Source organism: Syngnathus typhle, linkage group LG17 (genome assembly GCF_033458585.1).
Source record: "Syngnathus typhle isolate RoL2023-S1 ecotype Sweden linkage group LG17, RoL_Styp_1.0, whole genome shotgun sequence".
Lineage (NCBI taxonomy): Eukaryota > Metazoa > Chordata > Actinopteri > Syngnathiformes > Syngnathidae > Syngnathus > Syngnathus typhle.
This window is the reverse complement of record NC_083754.1, coordinates 7,456,715-7,480,130: the sequence shown is the minus strand read 5'-3', so window position 1 is coordinate 7,480,130 and position 23,416 is coordinate 7,456,715. Positions and strand designations below refer to the sequence as shown.

Genomic DNA, 23,416 nt, shown 5'->3' with positions numbered 1-23,416 from the left:
TGTCCTGGAAAATCAAGGTCACCTGATGGCCACTTTAAATGTCGCCTTCATCACAGCCTCTCGTCACCACGGAGACAAAATGCGGGCGCTGCTGCTTAAATGCAAGGCATTGTATCGGCTGTCGGACGGCTGTGAATATTGACGCAATGTGAAGGTCACCGTGATGAGTCCAAATAATCAGCTGTCATGGGAAACTTCCCAGAAGGAAATGGAGCTCAGCTCAGCTTACCCAGAGTGACTCAGCAAAAAACTTCTCACTGTTCAATTTGACTCGGGAAAGTTACAATATTGTTACGCCGATACTATTGCCCCGATACTATTGCCCCGATACTAGCCAACTTTGGCTAACTGCTTTGGAATCGCTGTTTCCAGTTTTATTTTCAAATTAAGAATGAAAGTATTGTGATGATGGCGGTAACGGTTGGACAGAAGACAATGATGGTGGACGGGCGGACGACGATCTATGGCGAGTTGGCCGAGGCTGATATTGCCAAAGAGAAGCGAATCGTCAACCTGGGGCATTGCGTTTCTGAGACAAACACGTGGAAATGTCGCTGAGCACATTGCTGACGTGCTGTTGGTTGTTTTTCGCCGGCGCCGCTCGTTAACATTCATATGTGTCGATGTGTCAATGTCCCAAAACGTTGGCTTATTCACATTCATGTGTGATGTCACTCCAAAAAGACTTATTTCTTATCTTAGGTTATGTTCCTTAATTTTCCCCTTCCCAATTAGTCATAGGTGGACATTTATCGAATGAATTCCGTCCTGTAAAACAGTTGTAATCGTAAATATGAGGCGTGATGTGTCGTTAGCGTGGCGATTCCATGTCCTTGCTTATACATGTAATCATGATGACTGAGCCGCTATAAATTGGCCAAGCCGCGACATCGCCGAAAAGCAAACGGACGAGAAACCATGGACAAAGGTATGACGGCCTCTCAAGTTCAACCTTTCCCCTCGTAATTGTCTTGCAATTCCAATTTCTTTTACTTTTCAGTTGTTCTCTTCCTGTCGCTCGGGATGCTGGCCGCCGTCTCCTCCCAGCCGATGACGGACAGCCAGCGAGTGTTCGCCATCGCCGTGAGTCGAGTGCAACACCTCCACCTGCTCGCCCAGAGACTCTTTTCGGACTTTGTGAGTGTCGCTGACGCCGGCTAGTGTTAAGCCGCCATTTTGTCCGTTCCTGTTTGAATGTGTTTTGGGGTTTTCTTTCCGTAGGAGGGTTCCCTGCAAATGGAAGATCAGCGTCAGCTCAACAAAATCTTCCTCCAGGATTTCTGCAACTCCGATTACATCATCAGTCCCCTCGACAAGCACGAAACGCAACGAAGCTCGGTCATTGAGCAAAAGTCTTATCTCAAGCCTCTTTCACAAGCTCTTCAATCCTTTTCACCAATTTTATGAATTCACTCTGCAACTTGGACCAGACATCCAAATTTGTCTGGACACATCTTGTTGTTGAACAAATGAAAATAACTGATTGTATTGGGTCTAGGTTCTGAAGCTGTTGTCCATCTCCTATCGTCTGGTGGAATCATGGGAATTTCCCAGCCGATCCCTCTCTGGCGGTTCTGCTCCAAGAAATCAGGTTTCTTCAAAACTGTCTGAGCTGAAGATGGGAATCCTCTTGCTGATTCGGGTGAAAACACACACACACGTACACGCGCACACACACACGTGTGGTCTTCAGGGAGGACAATGTTGAAAGGAACTTCCTTTCATTCAGGACAATCAGGAAGGAGCTGAGATGTTTTCTGATAGCTCCGCCCCCCAACTGGCGCCCTACGGGAACTATTATGAAAGTGTCACGGATGACGAGTCCTTGGGACGAATGTATGAACTGCTGGCGTGCTTCAAGAAGGACATGCACAAGGTCTGTCCACAAATGAGTGTGTTTGGGTCTTTGTAAGAATGACATGAACAATTTTATATTTTTATATCTGCAGGTGGAGACGTACCTGACAGTTGCCAAATGTCGACTCTCACCAGAGGCCAACTGTACTCTGTAGACCTGCCTTCTCTCAGTTAGCATCTTGTTGGCCTGTATTGTGAATTTGACATGCAACTCAAGTCATGCAGTGAAATAAAAGTGTTTGTGCTCTTGCAGTTTGTTGTGAATTTATGAAAACTCTAAAAAGGTCATCTATGAGAGCTCTGATGCTTACTGTTAGCCATAGTATTAAAAAAAGATTGATTGTTCATAATGTTAAATGATTGGGTTGTTTTTATTTGTTGTTTTATTGAACAAAAATCTACTAGTGTGGTCAAATACCACTGAGGACAAAAACACTACGCGCATCGTTCCGATTTACAACCTCGGTGAGGGTCGTTCTCCCTGCAGCCACTAGAGGACGCCAACAACTTCCTTTGCTTTGCACCACTTCCGGTCTGCTCTCCGCTCGTGTTCGGCATTCTTCGGCTGAGTTCGGCCGCTAACGGTCGGAATGTTCAAATCCTGCCGCAGACGGAGGTGAAGAAGAAAGAAACGGCTGGAAAGACAGCGACGGAATGACGGTGCTGCAGGAGCCCGTCCAGGTAAGAACAAAAGCCTCCTTTGGTTACACTGTCCGGCCGAACAGACGGGTGGAGGACGCTCATTCGCTTGCTCGAGGCCTGCCGCTGGTCTTCCGCGTCCCGGCGGCCTCAGCTGCCCCTCCAGTCCGCCCGAGGGTGTGCGTTTTCGGGCCGCACGGGGACAGGCCTCCCGTCTCCACAACGACTGCGAGGAGCCGCTTGCTTCTCTTGCAAGCCGTTTCACCCCCCGCATTTGCACCTAAAGCAAGTGTCACGAAGGTCAAGCGCCAATGTTAACTGCGAGACTTGCAAATGTTTTACGGCTGGAGGAACAGAGTTGACGAAAGACTGCGAGGAAAGGGAGAACAGGACAAGTCCGTCGAATTGACGTTCACGTTGCCGGGGAACAAATGAGGCCAGAGCATGAGGAATAATAAGTGTGTATTTACTGCTCGCAAATGTTTCATTTGACACCGAGACGAGTCGCTAACGCGGCTTCTGTGCTAGCTGTTGTCGTCGCAGCTAACGCGTCGAAAAGCATTTCTGCGGGCTCGCTTGCTCAAATGATTTGCAAGTGTTGATGACAGTTGTACAGTTTGTCTTTCAGTGGATATTTCGGACGAACAAGTGGAAGAATTTTAAAATGGCCTCACTACCGGCGAGCATCTTGATGCCTGTTAGCATCAGAGCTAGCAGCTGCTTACCTTCCGTGTCCGAATTAGGGACAACTTGGTTACATTTGTTATATTTCTATTAAGTCTGCTTGAACTGAAACATGACGACGTGGATTGTGAACAAATATCATGTTCACGCTCAACATGATCACCGTATGTTGCCTTTGTTGGACGATGTTGATGGGTTACCTAAGTGGCATCTTTCCATCCATTATCTGAGCCGCGTTCCATCATGGTATATTGGTTGCTGAATGTGTTAGCAACAGTGCTGTCAGTCCAGGTGATGACATCACTCTGTCGCATGCTTGTTTGATTCTGCTCCAATGAACGTGTGTGTGTGTGTGTCCAGGCTGCAGTGTGGCAAGCACTCAACCACTACGCCTACCTGGATGCCGTGTTCCTTGCCGAGAGATTGTACGCTGAAGGTAACGTTTGTGCGTGACACCCGCTTCGGTAATCAATTGTGTGTGAGCGACACTGAGCCTATGTCCTGTGTGCCCTGTCAGTGAGGTCGGAGGAGGCGCTATACCTTTTGGCGACATGCTACTATCGATCGGGGAAGCCTTACAAGGCGTACCGACTGCTGAAGGCTCACAGCTCGTCCACGCCGCAGGTGCGCTTCCTGTTGGCCAAGTGCTGCGTGGAGCTCAGCAAGTAAGTAACGCAAAGCGAGGAGTCAAGTCAAAGTGGGAGCGGACGTGATGACATTTTTGCTGGCGTGCCAGATTGGCGGAAGGCGAGCAGGTTCTCATCGGCGGCGTGCTCAACAAACAGAAGACTCAAGATGACCTGGTGACGGAGTTCGGCGACTCGGCGTCCTTCACACTCTCGCTGCTGGGACATATTTACTGGTGAGGTGACCCCATGACCTCGGTTGGCCTCGGGTGCCTGTCTGTCTCACCTGCCCGTCTGTCTGTCTGAGCAGCAAGACGGATCGTGCCGCTAAAGGTGCAGAGTGCTTCCAGAGAAGCTTGTCGCTCAACCCGTTCCTGTGGTCGCCTTTCCAGAACCTTTGTCTCCTAGGTAACGCCTTCCCACCCGACGCAAACGCAGAATTTTCTTGAACTTTTGCACCCCTGTCTCATTGTACTTATCTTGCTGTGGGTTTGGAATGTCTCAGGAGACAAAGCGGATGCGGATCAGGTCTTCAGATTGTCCTCTTTGCAGCATTGCCCAGTAGCCCCAGTCCCGACTTCTGTGAGCTCAGCACAGAACTCCTCGCATCGGCTGGAAACTGCTTTCATGGAGACGCCGCAGCACACACTGGTACTTTTATTTTTCTTTCAAAATGTTTCTCTCTCTCGCTCGCTCTTTTTTTTTTTTTTGCTTTGCAAGCTGCTTTGGAAAGGCGTCAACGTCGTTGTTGTTCCCTCTGCTTCTTCAGGAGCTAAATCGTTTGAATTTAGAATCGTCAAGCGGGAAGCAGTCATCTGATTTGTCGATCTCCTACATCGACTCGTCCCTCATCTCGCCAGAGACGGGCTCCCTGTTGGGAAATCCCGTCTCCCTCGGGTCAGCCGGCTCCTTGTTGGCCAAACAGAACAAGCCCAAGAGTGGGCGGAGCTTGCTGGGAGGACCCACTGCGCTCAGCCCGCTCACACCCAGGTGAGTGCCTGCGTACTGTATGTCCATTCTTCCCTCATGCTAATTGTGCTTCTTTGGCTAGCTTTGGCATCTTGCCACTGGAGCCCAGCCCGGGCGACCCAACATACTTGCAGAACTATTCGACCAGCATGGAAACCCAATCCACAGCCTCCAGCAAGAAGGTAGCGAACCTCTCGATTGACGCCGTCTTCCAGATGCCTCCAGGTCAGACATGTGAGAAAATTTCTTGTGCTCCGTCAGACTGTGTCCAGGATGAGCCAGTCCAAGTCGGTCTTCAGTCAGAGCGGGAACAGTCGAGATGTTCTCCCCATCCCCTTCAACCCGTCGCAGACGTCGGCCCCCCACACCAGGTAGCCGCTGTTGCGCCTGTTTGTCGTATCCCACCGGCTAATGTCCTCTTGCCCCTTGCGTGGCAGCGGTTCCCCTCAAGTGCTCAGTCCCAGCATGTCGGCTCCTCCCAACATTCAACCCAGAAGAAGCTCCCGACTCTTCACCAGCGCCAGCTCCACTGCCAAGGTATCACGCACTTGGACACCTTTCCGAAATTCGGGATAACGAACGAGCTTCTGAAGACAGACGGTGACTCTGCTCCTGCAGGAGAACAGCAAGAAGTTAAAGATGAAGTTCCCCACCAAGATTCCTAACAGGAAAACCAAATGTAAATCCACCAAGACGGCAAACAGCGGCAACTTGAACGAGAGCCTGGACATCCTCCGCCTGGATCCGGGTCTGAGTCTGTCTGAGGCCAAGGTGCCGCAGCACCAGAGAGCCGCCGCAGGTAACATTCGCTGAAATACGCTGGCGTTGTCACGTTGCGGCGCGCTCAAGCAAATCGGTTTGCCACCGCGTCTCCAGACGGCGTGCTGGCCTTGCTCCGGGAGCTGGGGCGCGGCTACCAGGCGCTGTGCTCGTACAACTGTCGAGAAGCCATCGCCATCCTCACCTCCCTCCCGCCGCAGCACTACAACACGGGCTGGGTCCTCACGCACATCGGCCGGGCCTACTTCGAGCTGGCCGAGTACACGCAGGTGAGAAGCGCCCCGTGGCGCATCCGCAAAATCTTAAATCAGATAAACGAAATTGCCGCCGTGTTGACGTGAGCGCCCCCTTGCTGTGTGCCTAGGCGGAGCGTCTGTTCAGCGAAGTGCGCAGGATGGAGTCGTACAGGGTGGAGGGCATGGAGATCTACTCCACCACCTTGTGGCACTTGCAGAAGGACGTCGCCCTGTCGGCTTTGTCCAAAGACCTGACGGACATGGACAAGAACTGCCCCGAGGTCCCGCTCGTCTCCTCATCCCTCGGATGGCCGCGCCGGGAGTGTCCTCACTGGGTCTCTTGTGTCCTCGCAGGCCTGGTGTGTGGCGGGAAACTGTTTCAGCCTGCAGAGGGAGCACGACATCGCCATTAAGTTCTTTCAGAGAGCCATCCAGGTGAGCTTGGTTACGGTCGGAGTCCACGGCCGACCTGACGTCACTCACAAAGCAGAGTTTGGTCGATAGAAACCGTTCAAGTGGTTAAAGGAACCGTGCGGTGTTTCCCGTTCAGGTGGATCCCAGCTTCGCGTACGCCTACACGCTGCTGGGCCACGAGTTTGTCGTGACGGAGGAGCTGGAGCGAGCGCTGGCTTGTTTCCGCAACGCCATCCGAGTCAGCAACAGACACTACAACGCATGGTAATGTGAAGGACGGCGCAGAGAACGTCGCGCTGCCGATAACCTAAACGTCTCGTGACGCCACAGGTACGGTCTGGGGATGATTTACTTCAAGCAGGAGAAGTTCAACTTGGCGGAAATCCACTTTCGGAAAGCACTCAGCATTAATCCTCAGAGCTCCGTGCTGCTCTGCCACGTGGGAGTGGTACGTCGGCTGCCCCCGCCAAAGAGTGCCCAAGCGGGCGCCCGTCTCGCTGCGTCCAAAATAATAAAGGAACTATTGCAGGTGCAGCACGCCCTCAAGAAGTCCGACGCGGCTCTAGAGACGTTAAACAAAGCGATCGGGATCGACCCGAAGAATCCTCTCTGCAAGTTCCACCGAGCGTCCATCCTCTTTGCCAACGACAAGTACAAGGTAGGGCGTTTCAGCCAGACGACTTCAACTAAAATCATTGCCACCCAAAGATCTAAGAGCACTTTGTTGGGTTGTGTGCATGCAGGCAGCCCTTCAAGAGCTAGAGGAGTTGAAGCAGATAGTTCCCAAAGAGTCGCTGGTTTATTTTCTCATCGGCAAGGTAAGGCTCCACACGTTGCAGTCCAGCGTGAGGAGCGTTTTGTGTTTTCATTTGTGCGTTTGCGTCCTTCAGGTGTACAAGAAACTGGGTCAGACTCACCTGGCACTCATGAACTTCAGCTGGGCCATGGATCTGGACCCCAAAGGCGCAAACAACCAGATCAAAGAAGCCATTGATAAAAGATACTTGCCCGAGGATGAAGGTACGTGCCTGTGGGATGTATGACATCGCCTTCATCATCATCATCACCACGCTTGTCTTTCAGCCGCGGAGGAGGCAGACGACAGTCAGGACAGCAGCGTCATGACGGACGCCGACGACTCGCTGCTTCACACGGCCGAAAGTGACGTCCTTTAACCCTGCCGCGCTCTCCCGTGAATCCGTTCTTATGTTGCGATTGGTTGAAGCAGACTGTGCTGCTGTTGAGCTCCCCCCCCCTCCCTTTGTCGTTCAACACAATCTCTGATACAAGAGGTGTTTTTTTTTATGTTCTTTTTATCATAGTTATGGAAATTAATCAATAAATGTTTCATCCAAAAGTCACTGGGACCGCTTCTTTTTTGAACACTTCAAGTCAAACGTGCACATGGGACTAAGTTTGGTTTGACTCGGTCACCACAAATAAAATAATTGCTGTGGCACATTTTCACTGTAGCCGGTGGAGTTTGTGTGAGACATTTTGCATGTGAAATGCAGGTACTAATTTTGTCCACTTGGGGTTCCCATCGTCACATTCTAATCTGTAGTCTAGCAGTCGCTTTTGATCCAGAATCAAATTTGTGATTGCATGTGTCAAGGCCTCAATGTTTATTTGAATAACATGTAAATAAATTTGTTTATTTATTTAAGACAAAATGGTGGGTGAAAGGAGAGCAATTGACAAGTATATTGACATACGGCTCTTACACTAAAGTTCTAAGTCAGCAAGATTTATCACAATAAAATATTACATTCAAGAATTACAACAAAAATCCACACCAAAAAAGGATTACGTTTAGGTTTGGGCTGGCCTTAAAAGAAAATCTCATATTTTCTTTCCCAAAAATCCCATTTCTGTAATTAACATTTTTTTTTCCACCCAATATGGAAAGAAGAGACTCTTGATAGGTTTTATGTTTTTTTTCCTTCTGAATGTCGGTGGGCCGATGTAATAAACGGTAGGCGGACGGTTAGTCATTCGTTGCTTTCAAAGCATCCTCAACATCAAAAGTTTGAATTAGATGTGGCTTTCTCATTACTCGTTGTCAATGTCACAAAGCAGATGTTTTTCTTTGGGGTGAGTGAATAGAACATAAGTGTTTTGTTTAGCATGCAGGCTCTTGCCACAGTTGTCTTGTTAGACACGTGCCACGTGATTCAAGTAGCATGCAAATGCTTGGCCCTTTTCCCACACGTGCTCGTCCAATTATGACTTTGATTGTTTATTTCTTTTCCTTCCACTGGTCTTCCTGGTGTCAATTAGGAGATTGTTTTGCTCAGGCGTACAGATGACCTTCTTTTAGGAAACTGAAAAGTCACGGCTTCGTTGAACGCTATAATCAAGTATTGAGCATACTTCTCAGTCGTTGGGCATTTTCACAGAAATGATCTTAACACGTTTTGCGTATATGAAAAACAATCTCTGAATTTATTTGCTCGTATCTTTCCAAATTTTCATCTTGACATCAGCGGATGGATGCCAGATGCTCAACGTAGGTTGAGGAAGACATTTTATGTATATTGGCAACGAAGGCGCATTTTGAGGACGGCTCAAGATGCTCCCTTTGCCACTTTTGGCCCTTTTTTGGAGAAGTCTCGACTCAGGGAGAGTGGCTTGACATGCGGATGTCAAGAGCAAGGATCTCCAAAATGACTTTGAAGCATGTGCCAGGCACACGCTGTCGCACGTGTACGCAAACACACACGGCAGACAACACTTGACCAAGCAGACTTGGAGCTTTGATGCGACATTTATGTGCAATGTTTTCTAGTGGCTTGTTCGGTGATTGAAAGAAAAATATATGGAAGGCGTCTGAGGAGTATCAATCAGTGCCTTTTGAATGTTTATCATTTATTATTGGAAGAATGGCAATCACACACAGGACGTTGGCTGAATGTTAAAGCAGCCCAGTGTGAGGAGGGAAAAAAAGGGTTAGCAATTTCAGTTCTTACTTATATTTTACTTGCCATGGTTTGTGTCTCTCATCTGCTTTGGTTTACTTACGTAGTCAAACTAGCATTAGCGTTAGCCGCAGTTTTGCTCAGAAGGCCGTCAATGGAAAAAGTAGTCAAGCTAGCATTAGCCGCAGTTTTGCTCAGAAGGCCTTCACTGGAAAAAGGAGTCAAATAAAATAGTTGGAGGAAGCTCGCTGAAGAAATCAAAGTAACTTTATTATAATCAGAGTTTGGTTGTTATCTGGAATGGACAAATTCCAGAAGCATTAGCATTTGTGTCTTTGAATGATTTCAGCTTCCCTAAGTGAGTTGTTTTCACACCGGCAAGATGTTAAGGGCTTGCAAATGAATAGCCTTTAGCAAAAGAAGGTCATGGCAGGGATTCATCTGTTGTTTGACACCAGCTCAATAGGGCAGCCCGAGCCCGGCCAGGTGTGCCGGTGTGAGAAGAAGAACGAGGGCCAATCGGGTTTCATCACTGAAGTCGTTCCAAAGTACGGCAAAAGTGGCGATTAGGAAAGATGAGGGTCGAGATGCCGAAAAGTCCGTAAGAAGGCTCCCTCGGGAACATGTTCTGCTCTTGGCATGTGATGAAATACTTTGCGTGTGTTTTGCGTTTTTGCTTTTAAAAGTCTATCCATAGTTAATAATACCTCGCCCGCACGTGGATGACAAATTTCCACTCTGATTTCTTACCTGATTGGACTTGTATAGTCTTTTCTTTTCATCTGGATGAAATGTTGCCTTTTTCCCCTCTGAGTGAAAATTCATTTTCCATTTTGAGCCGTATGGTTCATTTATGACGAGGCCAGAGGCAGGAATTTCAAATTGAATCAAGCGTCGGAGCACCTACAGCTTCTGTGATTGATCGTACACACGTGCCCGAGTGACTATGTCATGTGACACGGCTGTACTTTTTTGTTCGGTGACTCTCTGAGCTAGTGACATGACCTACCTGCGCAGCAAATGTGTATATTGAGCCTCGGCGTTCACGTGCTAATGTTCCCGCGCTCTTGATTGAGGCTGATTAAGGAGTTCAGTAGTATTAGTATGTCAGTGAGAGCAGCCGGCTCACGTGTCCTTTCGCCGTGTTTGTCATCTTAGCCTCAGATCGAACGTTAAAGAATCACTAATGAGAATTTTGCTGCCGCCGGTGTCCAGGTTCAGCCCCCGTCTTTGGAAGATATTGACGTAATGGGGAGAATTATGATCATTATAAACCGATAAGCTTCTTAACGAGAGGAGATGACGTGATGTTTGTACTGGTTTTCCTCGTCTGTTCTTTTGCCCGGTAGCCTACGCAAAATTGCTCATCGCAGGTCATAAATGGTGGCCCTCAAGGTTAAGATGAATATCCTCTTTTCTTTTTGTCGCTTTCACGCGAGCGTTAGCGCTAACGCGTTAGCGTCATCGTTACATAAGAAAGACCCCAATTAAGTTTGTAAATGCCAGCAATCTTGGAGCAGCTACCTACGGGAAGGTTCGACAGAAAGTACTGACCTTTGGGAAGATATGATGAATGTGGCACAATATATGACGCTAACTTCAGAAATAATAGGAATGATGTCCGGAACTGATGATTTGCACACGGCGGATTACGTGGAGACAGTAAAGTTATTGATGTCGCCAGAGCTGATCCATGGGAACATCTCGTATGAAGATAAATGAGAGAAATTCCTTGTGTTTTTGCATACATGGCCATTAAAGTTGATTCTGAGTGTGATCTAAAGAAAGAAAAAGTCGAGTGGCAGAGAGAACAATCCCTGGCCACCAGACAGACATGCACGTGACAAACCCAATTATCAAGTGGTGCTTTTATTCCCGTTGCTATTTCACTTGGCGCTGAGGTGTGGAAAGGTCTTAAGAGGGTAATTTGTTGAAACTAGAAAACCTTTTCATTTCTTCACTGATTCATTTTGCCTCCCAGGAAGTGAGTAAAAACAACATCTTCCCTACACGTGAGCTATGAACATTTTTTTTCTTTAGCATCACCACGACCTCCAAGATGGTCATTGGTCTCCGTTACAATATGTCAGTGAGTTAATGTCATGTAGGTTTTTTTTTTTCCATCATGGGCTATTCATGATTTCAAATCTCATTTGGCCCATTTGACATGAACCAATTTGACACGAAGCATTTTGACACGAAGCAGATTGCAATTGCGAGGATAAACAGTTGCCGGGCGGCAGAAATTGTGAGTCAGTGCGAGTGTGCTCGATCGTTCGGCACGTGTCCACATGTGTGAGCTGGAGATCACGACGTCAGCTGTTGGTTACAACGTCGCTTTCAAGTATTCAAGCACCCCGGTGCCTCACCACAATGGAAGGAAAGGAGCCCACGCTAGCTTGGCGGTTAATGTGCTCTCACTCGCCAAGTTAAGCGTAAGAAAAGCAAGATCAACTTTATTTAGCTTGTTTACTTTATATAATATTAACCTTGATAGCGAGCACGCCGGTCCACATATAGCAAATATTAGCGTAGCATTGACGGCCATTTTCTCACAGGCCGCCGCATTCCTTATGATGACATGAATCCTCCACAGTAGCGAAGCAGTTCGCTCCAGTTGGCCCGTGCGAAATTGCTCACCCCCTCCAATGACCATACTAAGGGACACGACTGCTGTACAAGAAGTACCGATGATGATATCAGAAGCCTAAACAAGCACGATGGCTAATGTCGGGTCTTGTGACTGTAATTGTGACATTAAGTTTACATTTAGAGAGTAGCAGATGTACTGTAACTGTTTCTCGGAAAGCCAGTAAGAAGAATTTGAGGGCCCTGTTAAAATGTGAGTCGTGCGTTCAATGCAATGACATGAGCTAGCTTAATAAATTGGACTAGCAGTTGTTTCCCGTATTATATGGAATCCATTTTGGTTTTGAATAGCAAGTGCTGCTCGACGTTGTAATAACAAATAAGTTCTAAAACTAAGCAGCCTTCTTGTGTCTGATAATCAGCCGTGGTTTTCTCTTGCTGGCACTGAAGCTTTGATTTTCCACATTCTATTTCAATTTCAAGCAGTTGATGCGCTGTGCATTTTGCTCCGTTTGCGTCAATGTTCCAAGGATTCCACGAACGACTCTTCCATTTCTTGTCAATAGCGTGAAGAAAACCTCCTCAAACTGAGTCGTATTTGTTCTGAGATTGTGGGAAAAATTAATTTCCGTTAAGAGTGTCCAATGCAGGCATGTGGGTTGTTTATAGTTTACTTTTGTATGTTAGCATTAAGCTAGCAGAGGTTGTGGCTGTTGTAATAAACATGATTCTCTTTGTTTTAAATTCGACAGTAACCTTCAGCCGAGGGTGGTACTAAGCATCCTAAAACCTGTTTTTGAGATTAGTATTGTTATTATTATTGTCAGATTGAAATCAGGAACACTACCTGTTTTCTAAAAGAAATGTTTCAATTCTGGACCACCTGCCACTTGTTCATTTGCACATAAATGGAATCAGCCATCTGTCAAAGATGGACAAAGATATCCATCTAAATGAAGGCGTAGGCAGAACAGATAGATCATTGTTCACGATATTATCCATCTTTATATATTTGTGTTCGGGGATTAAAAAAGATGAGAGCTGACGGTGCAGTCTTGCACATTAGCTGCTCATTTATTTAACATCCTTTAAAAAATATACGAGTAAGCGTGCTGAATTCAAACAAGAACAAAGTGTAGTATATGTTGTACGCTGTGGACCGAGGGCACTGGTGGAAAAAGAACTGTTGGAAACCAGAACACACAAGAGTGAAGACACACACGCTCACAAGCCAGCTTGTTTTCCCTGCGTAGCGAGAAGAGAGAGGACAGCTTGTCCGATGTGTGTGCGGTTGTGCTCGTTGGTGTGTGTGTGTGTCTCTCCTTCCTAACCTTTTCCATTCTCCATGATTAAGCCAAGCTGTACCGAGGCGCGAGCGTTCTTTTAAGATTTGCCTGCAATGCAAAATACGGAGAAAAAGATTTCCGATACTTGACTTGTATTCATACCCTTCCTTGGTCCTATCTGTGGCATCGTAGAGGCGCTGCTGTCCATTTATTAAAATGGATAGTTCACTTGACATAACACGGAGAACGCCAATTACATCACGAACTGAAAATCTATCTGCGATCGACTCATGGAAAAGCGATGTTTACACTCAAAAGCAGCACCTCATCAATCCTGCTTTCGGACCAGAGTCGTTTTATGCATTATGCAACAAATATCACCTTACACATGGTTTTGTGTATATGTAGTGTAAGTTATGGGTCAGTTGGTCCATGAACAATAAATACGCCAGCGGGCCTCATCGTCAACACCTGCTGCCGTAACGTTGTGCTCAGTTTTGTTTCCCGGCCTTCCTTTTCTCTCTCGCTGTGTAATAATAATGCCTAATTTTTCGTTTTTAAGCTCTTTTCTCAACATGAGCTAATTAAAATTGCTCACATGAGGAAGCAGGGCTAAAACCAGACTTTGCAGAAGGCGAGTGACAACGCATGGCACCGTGTTGATTAAAACGTCATCTTGTTGCATTTTTAGCGCTTGATTATGGCTCATTAGCGAGCGCCGCTGCTAATTGTTGTGGTACATCTTGTCCGTGCAAAAAAGATCGCGCCCGAGCCGGTCACCTGGTAGACGGACCGCCGCACACGGAGTTACACAAGTGTTCACAGGAGTATGTGTTCTGTTCTACATTTGTGCGTCTCAAGGCTGATATTGTCAATGTTGTCCTAAATGCGTCCTGGCCTTTTGACAAGTACATTTGCTCCAGGACACAATGTAGCTGTCACACTACTCGAGTACATTGATTGTGGCTCAACTAAAAAATTAACCTTCAATGAGCAAAAGTAAAATTCTTAAATGCTATGTAATATACGGGCACACAATGTTTCTAACGTTTCACACGTCAGGTCGAGACAGAAGCTATTTTCATTTTATTTTCCCTTTCAAACCCAGCGACTATTGGTGCTTTTCACAAAGCGAAAGGGCAAACCAAGTAATTGGATGCCTAGTGATGGCAGACTCTGCTCTGACTCATAAAGTACTTGCCAGACAATGGCCGCTGTCTCCTGTGCCGTAACAGAGTTGGAATAAAAATACAGTGGTGTCTTGAGATATAAAATGTTTGCATCTCAAATCACCTTTGCCTCTTGAAAAAGATGAAAATGCCATTTATCTGTTTCACCCTCCTCTCCAAAAACATACACAAACAATAAAAAATAAAAACAACACATTAACGACTCAAATATTTTTTTTCCTTAATTCAGAGGACTGCTGCTTCTGGTGTGCACACCTTTGCCACCAGGGGGCATTGTACACACACACTCACACAGTAGCGTTTCATAACGTTTGTTATCATGTTTGTATACATGTGTTGCTCCACCATTTGTGTTCAAATCTTGAACCACAACATAAAGCAAAGTCCAGGTTTACCTGGCAATGATGAAATAACTAGTGCCCTTAATCTTTTGAAATGACATAAGAAAGACAGCAAGTAATTTTATCTCTTTTGTACTATCTAGAGCAGGAGTGTCAAACTCTTTTTTTTTCACGGGCCGCACTGTCGTCATAGCTTCTTTCGGAGGGCCATTATGACTGTCAACCCAAATAAATGTATGAGCACCTCATATTATATACAGTAAAAGCTACAAAACAAACTGACAAATAACTCATTCTCAAATCAGACAAGTAAAAACTGGTCAAATATATAAAAAAAAAAAGATATTAATGAAAGTAAAGACAATTTGCAATTCTAGTAATGACACACAAATTTGATGCACAATTTGTAGTCGCGGGCCACATAAAATGATGTGGCGGGCCGTATCTGGCCCCCGGGCCTTGAGTTTGACACTTGTGATCTGGAGCTACTAACTCAGTTGACAAATATTGTTTTAATTTAAGTGAAGATGTCCAGCCTTGTATTCAGTTGGCAGTATGTTCCTGCTCAGTGTCTGGCATTAGTTTCCGCTCAAGGTAAAAGTGCTCCGTGTCTGAGGACTACGCGACCCGGGACAAGCCGACTTATTGAAAGTACGCCGTGTTTTGAAGGGCAATGTGTTACGAAACCAGGAATGTACACCGTGGAGTTGTGCAGTCAGCAGTTTCTTCACGTTCTCGTTCATCTTGACATGTGTTGCATCGTATAGATTTTTCTTTCTAGTGTTTAAATGAGTCCCAGAAGACATAAATGAATCTTTATCGACCGCCTTGAAGATGATGAAATTGAACTGAGATGTCAGAGGGCTTTTCAGAAGATCATCATTCGAGTGCTCCCGTATTTTTGTTTCCAACCGACAGCAACTGATTCCGACGGGTGTGGAGCAAAACCCAGCTTGTCATCCTCGTCGGTTCGGCCCCTTGTTAGATTACGCAACATGCGATGCACAGCACGAGGCGTCACATCATTTTCATGAGCTCGGCCCTGTCCCTGTTGAGTGTCTGCTGGAGGCCACTTGATGGCCACATTATGCTGTATTGTAGACACACACACACACACACACACGCACACACAATGTTCTTAGCCATAAAATTTGTGTGAAAGATTCACTATAAATGTGGCGTTTAAATTCCCCATCTGCCTTCCATCACCCGGCTGCTGGTGCTTTCATAAAAAAAAAAAAAAGGAACATCAATTTCAATGTATTTTAATTTGATATTGCGGTGGATCAATACAGGAGAAAGGTTCGTTTTTTTACTACCCTTATACGATACCTACAGTTTCTTTTCTATCTTTAATTCGACAAATACATCATATAAAAAACTAATAAAAACTAAATTAAAATGAAAGATTTTCCAAAAATATATATTAAAAAAGTATGCTAATACTACCACATTTGCTGTAATTAAAACAAACCAAAATTTAAAACCAAATGTCAAAACAAAATAAAAACTAACTACATTGAAAAAAATGTAAAAATAAATATGGCTGGTTCACAGGAAGTGTGGTCCAGTTGTTTTACATGAGGAACTTGTTCAAAACCAGGTCAAAATGAGCAAATCTTTCTGCTGTTCTCTGAATAAAGATTCTTCACTCATCCTTTTGGTCATTCATCGTTTTGATATCCTTGATGTTCAGGGTCATGAGGGTCGAGCTGCCGTTGGTTTTTTTTCTTCCTGGCAGTAACATGTATGAGGCATTCCCTGCTAGCACACATTGTATAGTCAGTGTTGTTTTTTTCCCCCCATCAGGTTTTACCTATCCCGGATCCCTGAGGTCAGAAAATGAGCGAGTTCACTGAGTTATTCATACCCTGGAGGTTGTTGATCCGCCGCCGTCCTCCATAAACCCGATTGGTCGAATCAGGACGCCGGGAGGCCCAATCTGACCGGTTTCTGCCATGACGCATGTGTGAACCGGGACGACTCGCGGGTTCAGGTGAGAGCTCGGGTAAGAGAGTACACGCCGCTTTGCGTTTCCATGAGCTCGTCCACATTCATGTGCATTTTGTAGTTGGCTTCCGTGCGCACCTGTTCACCTCCGCCAGGTGTTACGCCGGCCTCTCGGCTGCTAATGCACTATACCTTGAAATAATAATACATAATTAGTCATTCTGCGGCCCCACGGACAGGTGGGAGCCTGTTGACCCAGTCTGTATCTCAAGCGCACTTCGGGTCACGCGTGTTTTAATGGTCCACTTAGCGCAAATTGGAGGACCTTTTGTTGAATCACATGGCCAAAGAACAGCGGGAAAATGAGCTATTTTTAGAAGAAGGGACATGAGGAAAATTGGATCATTTTGTCACCCTTTTGCTATGTGTGCGTCCTCACTGATACGTTTATCCTTATGTTCACTGGCCTCCCCAAAGGCACGAAAGTACAGATGGCCTTGTTTTCCCCCCATTAGTTCCACAATATTTACCGGTATACTTTGTTGAACACACTTAGTTCAATTATACAATCCTACTGAAGAAAATTGGCACAGCAGTCATATTGCAGTCATTTGTGTTATTAGTGTAATTGCGCAACAGTTTAAATTCGACATGTTTCTTGGAATAAAAAAAATGGTTTCACCAAAATTCACATCGACGGTATGTTCTTTTTGGAATATAATATAAAATGCATCCCGTGGATTAGCTTCACCTCAGTCAACTTGAAGACCCGAACTAAAATATTACATAATTGCGCAAAGAGGAAAAGACAACAAGTTTTTGTTGACGTCGCACACTCAAATTTGACGGTACTCGAAATACGCCTGTTTCAGGTTTGGAAAGTTTTATTGCCCCTCAGAATTATTCTTTTTTTTTGACGACACACGTTCCTGAAAAAGGCAAAATACTGTATTTGGAAAATTGTCCCACAACTACCCAAAAGTGCCATTTAGTGCAATATTTCTCAAAATGTTATGGAAAGTAGATTTACGTTAGATTTCAGTGACTGACATTTACCAAGTTCCTGTTTTTGAAAGGACCGTATTAGATAAGATGGCAGCAGTTTCGCTTCAAGGTATAAAGGTGAAGAGTCTGGCTGTGAACAGCAAGACGTCAGCTTTTCTGTCTCTCGACTAGTAATTACCCGGACGACCGCTGAGAGCTCCAAGCAGTCACAAACTATCCAGTGTAAATACACCTAGATTTATTTTAATACAATATTGACACAGATCTTATATTAATATGACAGCTTATATTTGATGTGGCTTTCAACTTTAGGTTTGGGTCAGCTTGTTGGCCACAAAAATAAGACGATGATCATCATCATGAAGGCAGCATCAGGCTTCCGCTTTGACCCCCACTGCATGTCTGTGCATGACACCGGATGATTATTATTATTTTTTTTTTTCATGTATGCCTTATTAAGAGAACAGTAGGAATGTCCGTGACGGCTGCTGAGCGACCTGATGCGTCACGCTGAGTCGGGCCTGGGCGCCGATTACGTGGCGTGGATGTAAACAAAAACAAGAGGAGTCAAGTCAGTGGTTGTGCATATCATTGACTCGGCCCAATCGTGTGCTATCAAAACAAAACAGCCTTATGCAAAGTACCAAAAGTCTACGGATTGATTGGAGTGATTTGTTCCGAACAGGCAGTCCAAAAACAGATGTGTTGGCTACCAAAGCACGTCCAGTAACTGCAAATTTGAATATTCCTGCATTTCTCTTGCCGCGTATCATTTCGCCAGGTTAACTGTGATACAGATCCGGTACCAGGCCGGCTGGTGATGTAACAAGAGTCTTTAATATTTTGCCATCAAGGGCTATGCGTGTCCGTGGAATTAAAACTTATCAGCCTCTTCGTGTCTTTTGATCACCGCACGGCGCCGTTTTACTTACATAATCTAGGGAGTAACAGGGCAGCATGAGCGTTTTAACACTTTTAGTTTGGTGGCTCGGGTGACATTAAACACCTTAGCAGGAATTTGTGGCATCAGAAGAGAGCCTCAATTTTTTGGTGCCTGAATATTACATCTGATGCCCACTATCATCAGCTCCAAAATTGCACCGCTCCATCAAAACATAATCGTGTCTCTTGCTGAGTTGTTTGAAATTGTGGCCTGACCCTTTCTAGAACAGGTCATAGACTTAAAACACTAAAAGCACAGGTGTCATCATACTAATGCCGAGGGGATATCTAATAACACGCCGCGTATTTACAAGCTCAAGCCCCGCCTCAGGAATCAAGATCAACATCAGTCTGCGTGTCACGGACGATAACGAGAGCATCAAAACATGCGTGCGGTGGGCCCAAAATAAAGCCGGCGTCCGGCCACATTTCTGTATTGGAAAGTGCAGGGACCCGTGCCTCATTCAACAGTTTGGCCTTGCTTGACACGCAAGCGGCCCCCTCCCCGTCTCACCATCATGACCATCAGATAGCCCGCACAAACACATTCATCAGCTCGCAGATGTTATCTCACCGAGTGAGTAACAGTGGAAGCGGCGAGCGCTCTATTGTTGTCGTAACTGTTGTTGCTTGTTCCTGCTGCCTGGAAGTGACCTGCAGGTCTATTCCAGCACACTTGCCTTTATTGCATTTGGGCGAATTAACTCGCGCGTAAACAAGTGAGCACAGCGCACTTGCGTCAATTATTGGAGGCTTCGGTATGTTCACCAGCTAGCTTGCGAGCTAACAGATGCCTTTCAGCGGACGGACAGGAAAGCAGGCTTGTCCTTGTTGCTTTCATTTTTGTGTCAGTGAGTAGGTCCTCTTAACTCAATAGAGACACTTTAGGAAAAATTCAACATTTCTTCAACATTATTTAGCATGTGGCTAACACTGCGCGATATAACTGTCGTAACATTTGGAAATGTATATACCGTTCATAAACCTAGCGTGCCCCCGCCGATATTTTAGATTACATAATGAGAAAACTTGCACCTTCTCGTATGTGTCAATACACACGTGTAAATACGCAAGCAAATCCCCACACATCTACTTTGCCAATATGTTAGGCGCAACCTTTAATTAGACTTGACACCAACCACCGATGTGTCATACACTGCTTACGTATATTTCTACTGTTACTTTTTTTTTTAATTCTCATGTATGTCACCATCACTGTTTTTACATCTGCCACTTTTGTCTCTAAAACTGCAATTAAGGTCGATGCTACAAAACATTAGTTGCTGCTGCGTCATCATCCTTTAGAAAGTATTTTTCCAGACCAAAATTAAGTTCAGTCCACAGCTCGGTGCCAATGTTGTCCACTGAATGGCGTCCTTCACAATTGATTAAATTCGGCGCGACACGTTAGCCAGCTAGCTAGCGCCACCTCAACATCTTACTGTGATTTAAATGCTATTTTTTCCAAAATAGATTCCTTCTGTGTAGAAATTTCAACAAAATTCTCAATGGGACATTTTCCCCTTTTTCAGTCTTATAGAGTTTGTGTCTACAAAGGCAAACATAGCTGAAGAGAGGATTAATGAGGCTCCATGTTGTCGACCGTGGCCCGGCTGGGCTCACGGCAGCTAGCGTGTTTACTCTGCTTGAAGGCCGCGTTACGTTACTACATCAGAGCATGTGTTGAAGGCTTCGCGTGTTTCTCCTCTGGCAGAATACACACAAAAATGGTGCTATGATAAGGCGCACGACAATGACCCTTTGCTAGTTTTTTTAGGTGAGAGTTCTGTGCAGGTTTGCCCTTCAAGTTCCAAAAACATTTTCAGAAATGTTTTTTTTTTCCTTTCTTGCTGCCTTCTACTGTACATTGTACCAAACATCTTTAACTGCAAAATGGACCGGAATATTGCTGGTTTTATTATCTAGTGTCATTTGATCACAAATGCTTGTGAGAGACAATACTACTGTTTATGTCCTGCAGTGTTACAGCAGAGCCAACCGCTCGGCATGTGTTTGCAGCGGCGAGAAGACCACCGTCTTCATTACTGAGCGATAACCTAATGAAGTAGCAGTGGATTGCCTCCACCGCGTTACACAAAGCAGCCGCACCGAGCCTAGGACAGCTGGGCTTAAGTACACCTATCTGATTTCAGCCCTCACAAAAAAAAAAAAAGGTCAGGTCCGTTTGTACACTTCGCTTGAACTCAAGGTGAATACAAAACCACAGTGTTTGACTTAACTACATTAAAAGTGTAAGTAAAAATGATACAGATACATGTTTATTATTATTATTATTATTATTATTATTATTATTATTATTATTATTATTATTATTATTATCATCATTATTATTATTATTCCATCCTAACAATTAAAGTGTGGTGGACCAGAATATTCTGTTTGCTCATTTGCAGCAACAGATAGCCTTATTGAGGCTAGTTTTTGTTAGCCTTGGTTGAGAGTCACACTCTGTCCCAGCAATGGTGTTCCGCAGGGTTCAATTTTGGGGCCCCTGCTGTTTTCATTGTATTTACTGCCCCTGGGTTCTGATGAAAGCATTTCCTATGACTCTTGGTGAAGAACAGCTCGCTCAGAAACATTTTACGCAATAAGCAGATGGCAATTCACCCAACCCATTATTTTATATGCAATAGCCAACATGGTCAAAGTCCAGCCACATTTGTTTGGTTACTGGCTTGTGTCAGAGTACCTAATGCAGCGTCCCGCGGGGCGCCTCAATAGACACCTGCAGCCCAAATCTTCTTCCCTTTCTCTCTCTCTGTTACGACCACTGGCTCACATGCTGAGAAGAGAAGTTAAGCATAACAAGTAGCCAAGTCGGCAAAGTGGATGAGATGCATTTGAGTCACAACGGGCGTCCTGCGATTAACGTTGATGGCAGCTGCACACTTAGGGGGATGTTTGACGTGGTTTAATTCTTGCATATTGAGCAGACACCTGCCGCAGAACCGATGTTAGTTTTCCATACGTCGATACCTAAATTCATATTTAAATGGGCCAAAATTAGATTGAGCTATTATGAGTGTATTTTCCTTTACTGCAAAATTGAACTACAACAATACATAAGCAGTTCAGTTCAATTGAAACCTTTTCCAAAGTTGTATTTCTGAGGTTGAGTGCCCCCTTCTGGTTGAACATTGTAATTCCAGCTGCGTTTCAAAGAAAATAAATGGCAAATTGATTTTTGCACCAGAAAAAAATGCTAAATTCGACACGAAGTACACGACGCCTGTCACTTTCACAGTTCTGTTGCGCGTGGTTGTTTTTATTATTTCGATATAATTTTAATGAAGAGAATTGCAGCCTTTACGGCCCGTGGACTGATGTCACACACACGCAACCACCCAGCATAGTAACTAGTATCATCAAGTATCATTTGGGGCTCCGCTCGAGATGCCTGGGCGAGAGCGTAACGCGTGACGCACACAGGAGGCGCGGCCATGTGCCGGATAAAAGCGCCACCCTGGACAGCTTGTGGCATCGGTGAGACCCGCACAGCACGTCTTGCCATCACTACGCACTCATCACACAAAGCGGATTTTTAAACTTGCATCCACCATGATCAAGAAGATGTCACTCTCCGAGAACGAATTCAACATCCCGGCCAAGAACTGCCGCAGGATGGTCATTTTGGGCTCCACCAAGGTGGGCAAGACGGCCATCATCTCGCGCTTTCTGAACTCGCGTGTGGACGAGCAGTACACGCCGACCATCGAGGACTTCCATAGGAAGTTCTACAGCATCCGCGGGAGCGTTTACCAGCTGGACATTTTGGACACGTCCGGGAATCATCCTTTCCCAGCAATAAGGAGGCTCTCCATACTCACAGGTGCGTTTGGAGCCCGTGCAATGCAGCGTTTACTTCTACAATCAATTTTAATTACTTTTGAATGCAGCTTTAGTCGTTGCAAAGCGGAGTTTGCGCGTGAATGTCTGCGAAGAAAGCACTGTCCATGCAAGGCCGTTTAAAACTAAAGTCAATTCAGTGCAGTGCAGTCAAAACGTCAAACTGAAGTCAATTCAATTCAAAACTCAATGCAATGCATTTCACTCAATTTTACTCCAATTGTTGTTTATTGGTATTAAGTGTACGTTTGCTCCTTTGGTCCCCCGCAGGCGACGTGTTCATTTTGGTGTTCAGCCTGGACAACCGAGACTCCTTCCAGGAGGTGCAGCGCCTCAAGCGTCAAATCTACGAGACTAAATCGTGCCTGAGAAACAAGACCAAGGAGAGCGCCGACGTGCCGCTGGTCATCTGCGGCAACAAGTGTGACCGCGAGTTCCATCGCGAGGTGCAGGACGAGGAAATTGAGCAGCTGGTCGGCAGCGATCAGGACCGCTGCTGCGCATACTTTGAAATCTCGGCTAAGAAGAACACCAATGTGGACCAAATGTTCCAGACGCTCTTCGCCATGGCCAAGCTACCGGACGAGATGAGCCCCGACCGCCACTGCAAAGTGTCGCTGCAATCGTGCGAGCTGCTGCATCGCAAGTCCTTCCGCGCCAAGAAGTGCAAGGACGCCTACGGCATCGTGGCGCCGTTCGCGCGTCGGCCCAGCGTCCACAGTGACTTGATGTACATCAAGGAGAAGGCAGTGGGAGGAGGGCAGGCTAAGGAGAAGGGCTGCGTTATTTGCTGACCCCCCAAGGGGGGGGAAACAAAAGACTTTTGGACTCTAAAGATTAAGCCATGCGACTGTGGACACGCACTCGATGCAGTTGCCTTGAAATCGCCCTGGACTTGTTTACATCCCCCACTGAACTTGAATGTTTGTTACATTACGAACAAATCTGAATGTCTATTTATGTTTGTCGACTTTTGCATTAAATAAAATCTTGTTACTTTCATAATCTTGCCTCACTCTTTCTACATACATTTTATAATTGACAGGTGTAATTATTAAATGATCATCAAACACTATCTGTTACTTTTCTTTGCTGAATAAAATTAACATCTTTAAAAAATATA

The 23,416-nt window shown here is 45.6% G+C and overlaps 3 protein-coding genes across 3 annotated transcripts; all 3 read left to right on the top strand.

Moving 5' to 3' along the window:
* Positions 1 to 912: 912 nt before the first annotated feature.
* gh1 (growth hormone 1) lies at positions 913 to 2,109 on the top strand. Its single transcript, XM_061304195.1, has 6 exons — positions 913 to 928; positions 1,001 to 1,137; positions 1,222 to 1,338; positions 1,499 to 1,642; positions 1,730 to 1,876; positions 1,950 to 2,109. The coding sequence occupies exons 1-6, from the start codon at positions 919 to 921 to the stop codon at positions 2,010 to 2,012; spliced, it is 618 nt and encodes a 205-aa protein (XP_061160179.1). The 5' UTR covers positions 913 to 918; the 3' UTR covers positions 2,013 to 2,109.
* Positions 2,110 to 2,377: 268 nt separating this feature from the next.
* Positions 2,378 to 7,566, top strand: cdc27 (cell division cycle 27). Its single transcript, XM_061303948.1, has 20 exons — positions 2,378 to 2,538; positions 3,541 to 3,616; positions 3,698 to 3,845; positions 3,917 to 4,042; positions 4,117 to 4,214; positions 4,312 to 4,457; positions 4,576 to 4,796; positions 4,858 to 4,957; positions 5,037 to 5,146; positions 5,213 to 5,312; positions 5,394 to 5,574; positions 5,652 to 5,824; positions 5,920 to 6,072; positions 6,146 to 6,226; positions 6,342 to 6,469; positions 6,536 to 6,653; positions 6,735 to 6,863; positions 6,949 to 7,023; positions 7,096 to 7,225; positions 7,289 to 7,566. The coding sequence occupies exons 1-20, from the start codon at positions 2,512 to 2,514 to the stop codon at positions 7,378 to 7,380; spliced, it is 2,412 nt and encodes an 803-aa protein (XP_061159932.1). The 5' UTR covers positions 2,378 to 2,511; the 3' UTR covers positions 7,381 to 7,566.
* Positions 7,567 to 21,940: 14,374 nt separating this feature from the next.
* On the top strand, positions 21,941 to 23,255 carry LOC133170680 (dexamethasone-induced Ras-related protein 1-like). The gene is made up of 2 exons (XM_061303793.1): positions 21,941 to 22,276; positions 22,564 to 23,255. Exons 1-2 carry the CDS (start codon positions 22,006 to 22,008, stop codon positions 23,085 to 23,087), a joined length of 795 nt encoding a protein of 264 aa, XP_061159777.1. The 5' UTR covers positions 21,941 to 22,005; the 3' UTR covers positions 23,088 to 23,255.
* The last annotated feature ends 161 nt before the right edge of the window (positions 23,256 to 23,416 follow it).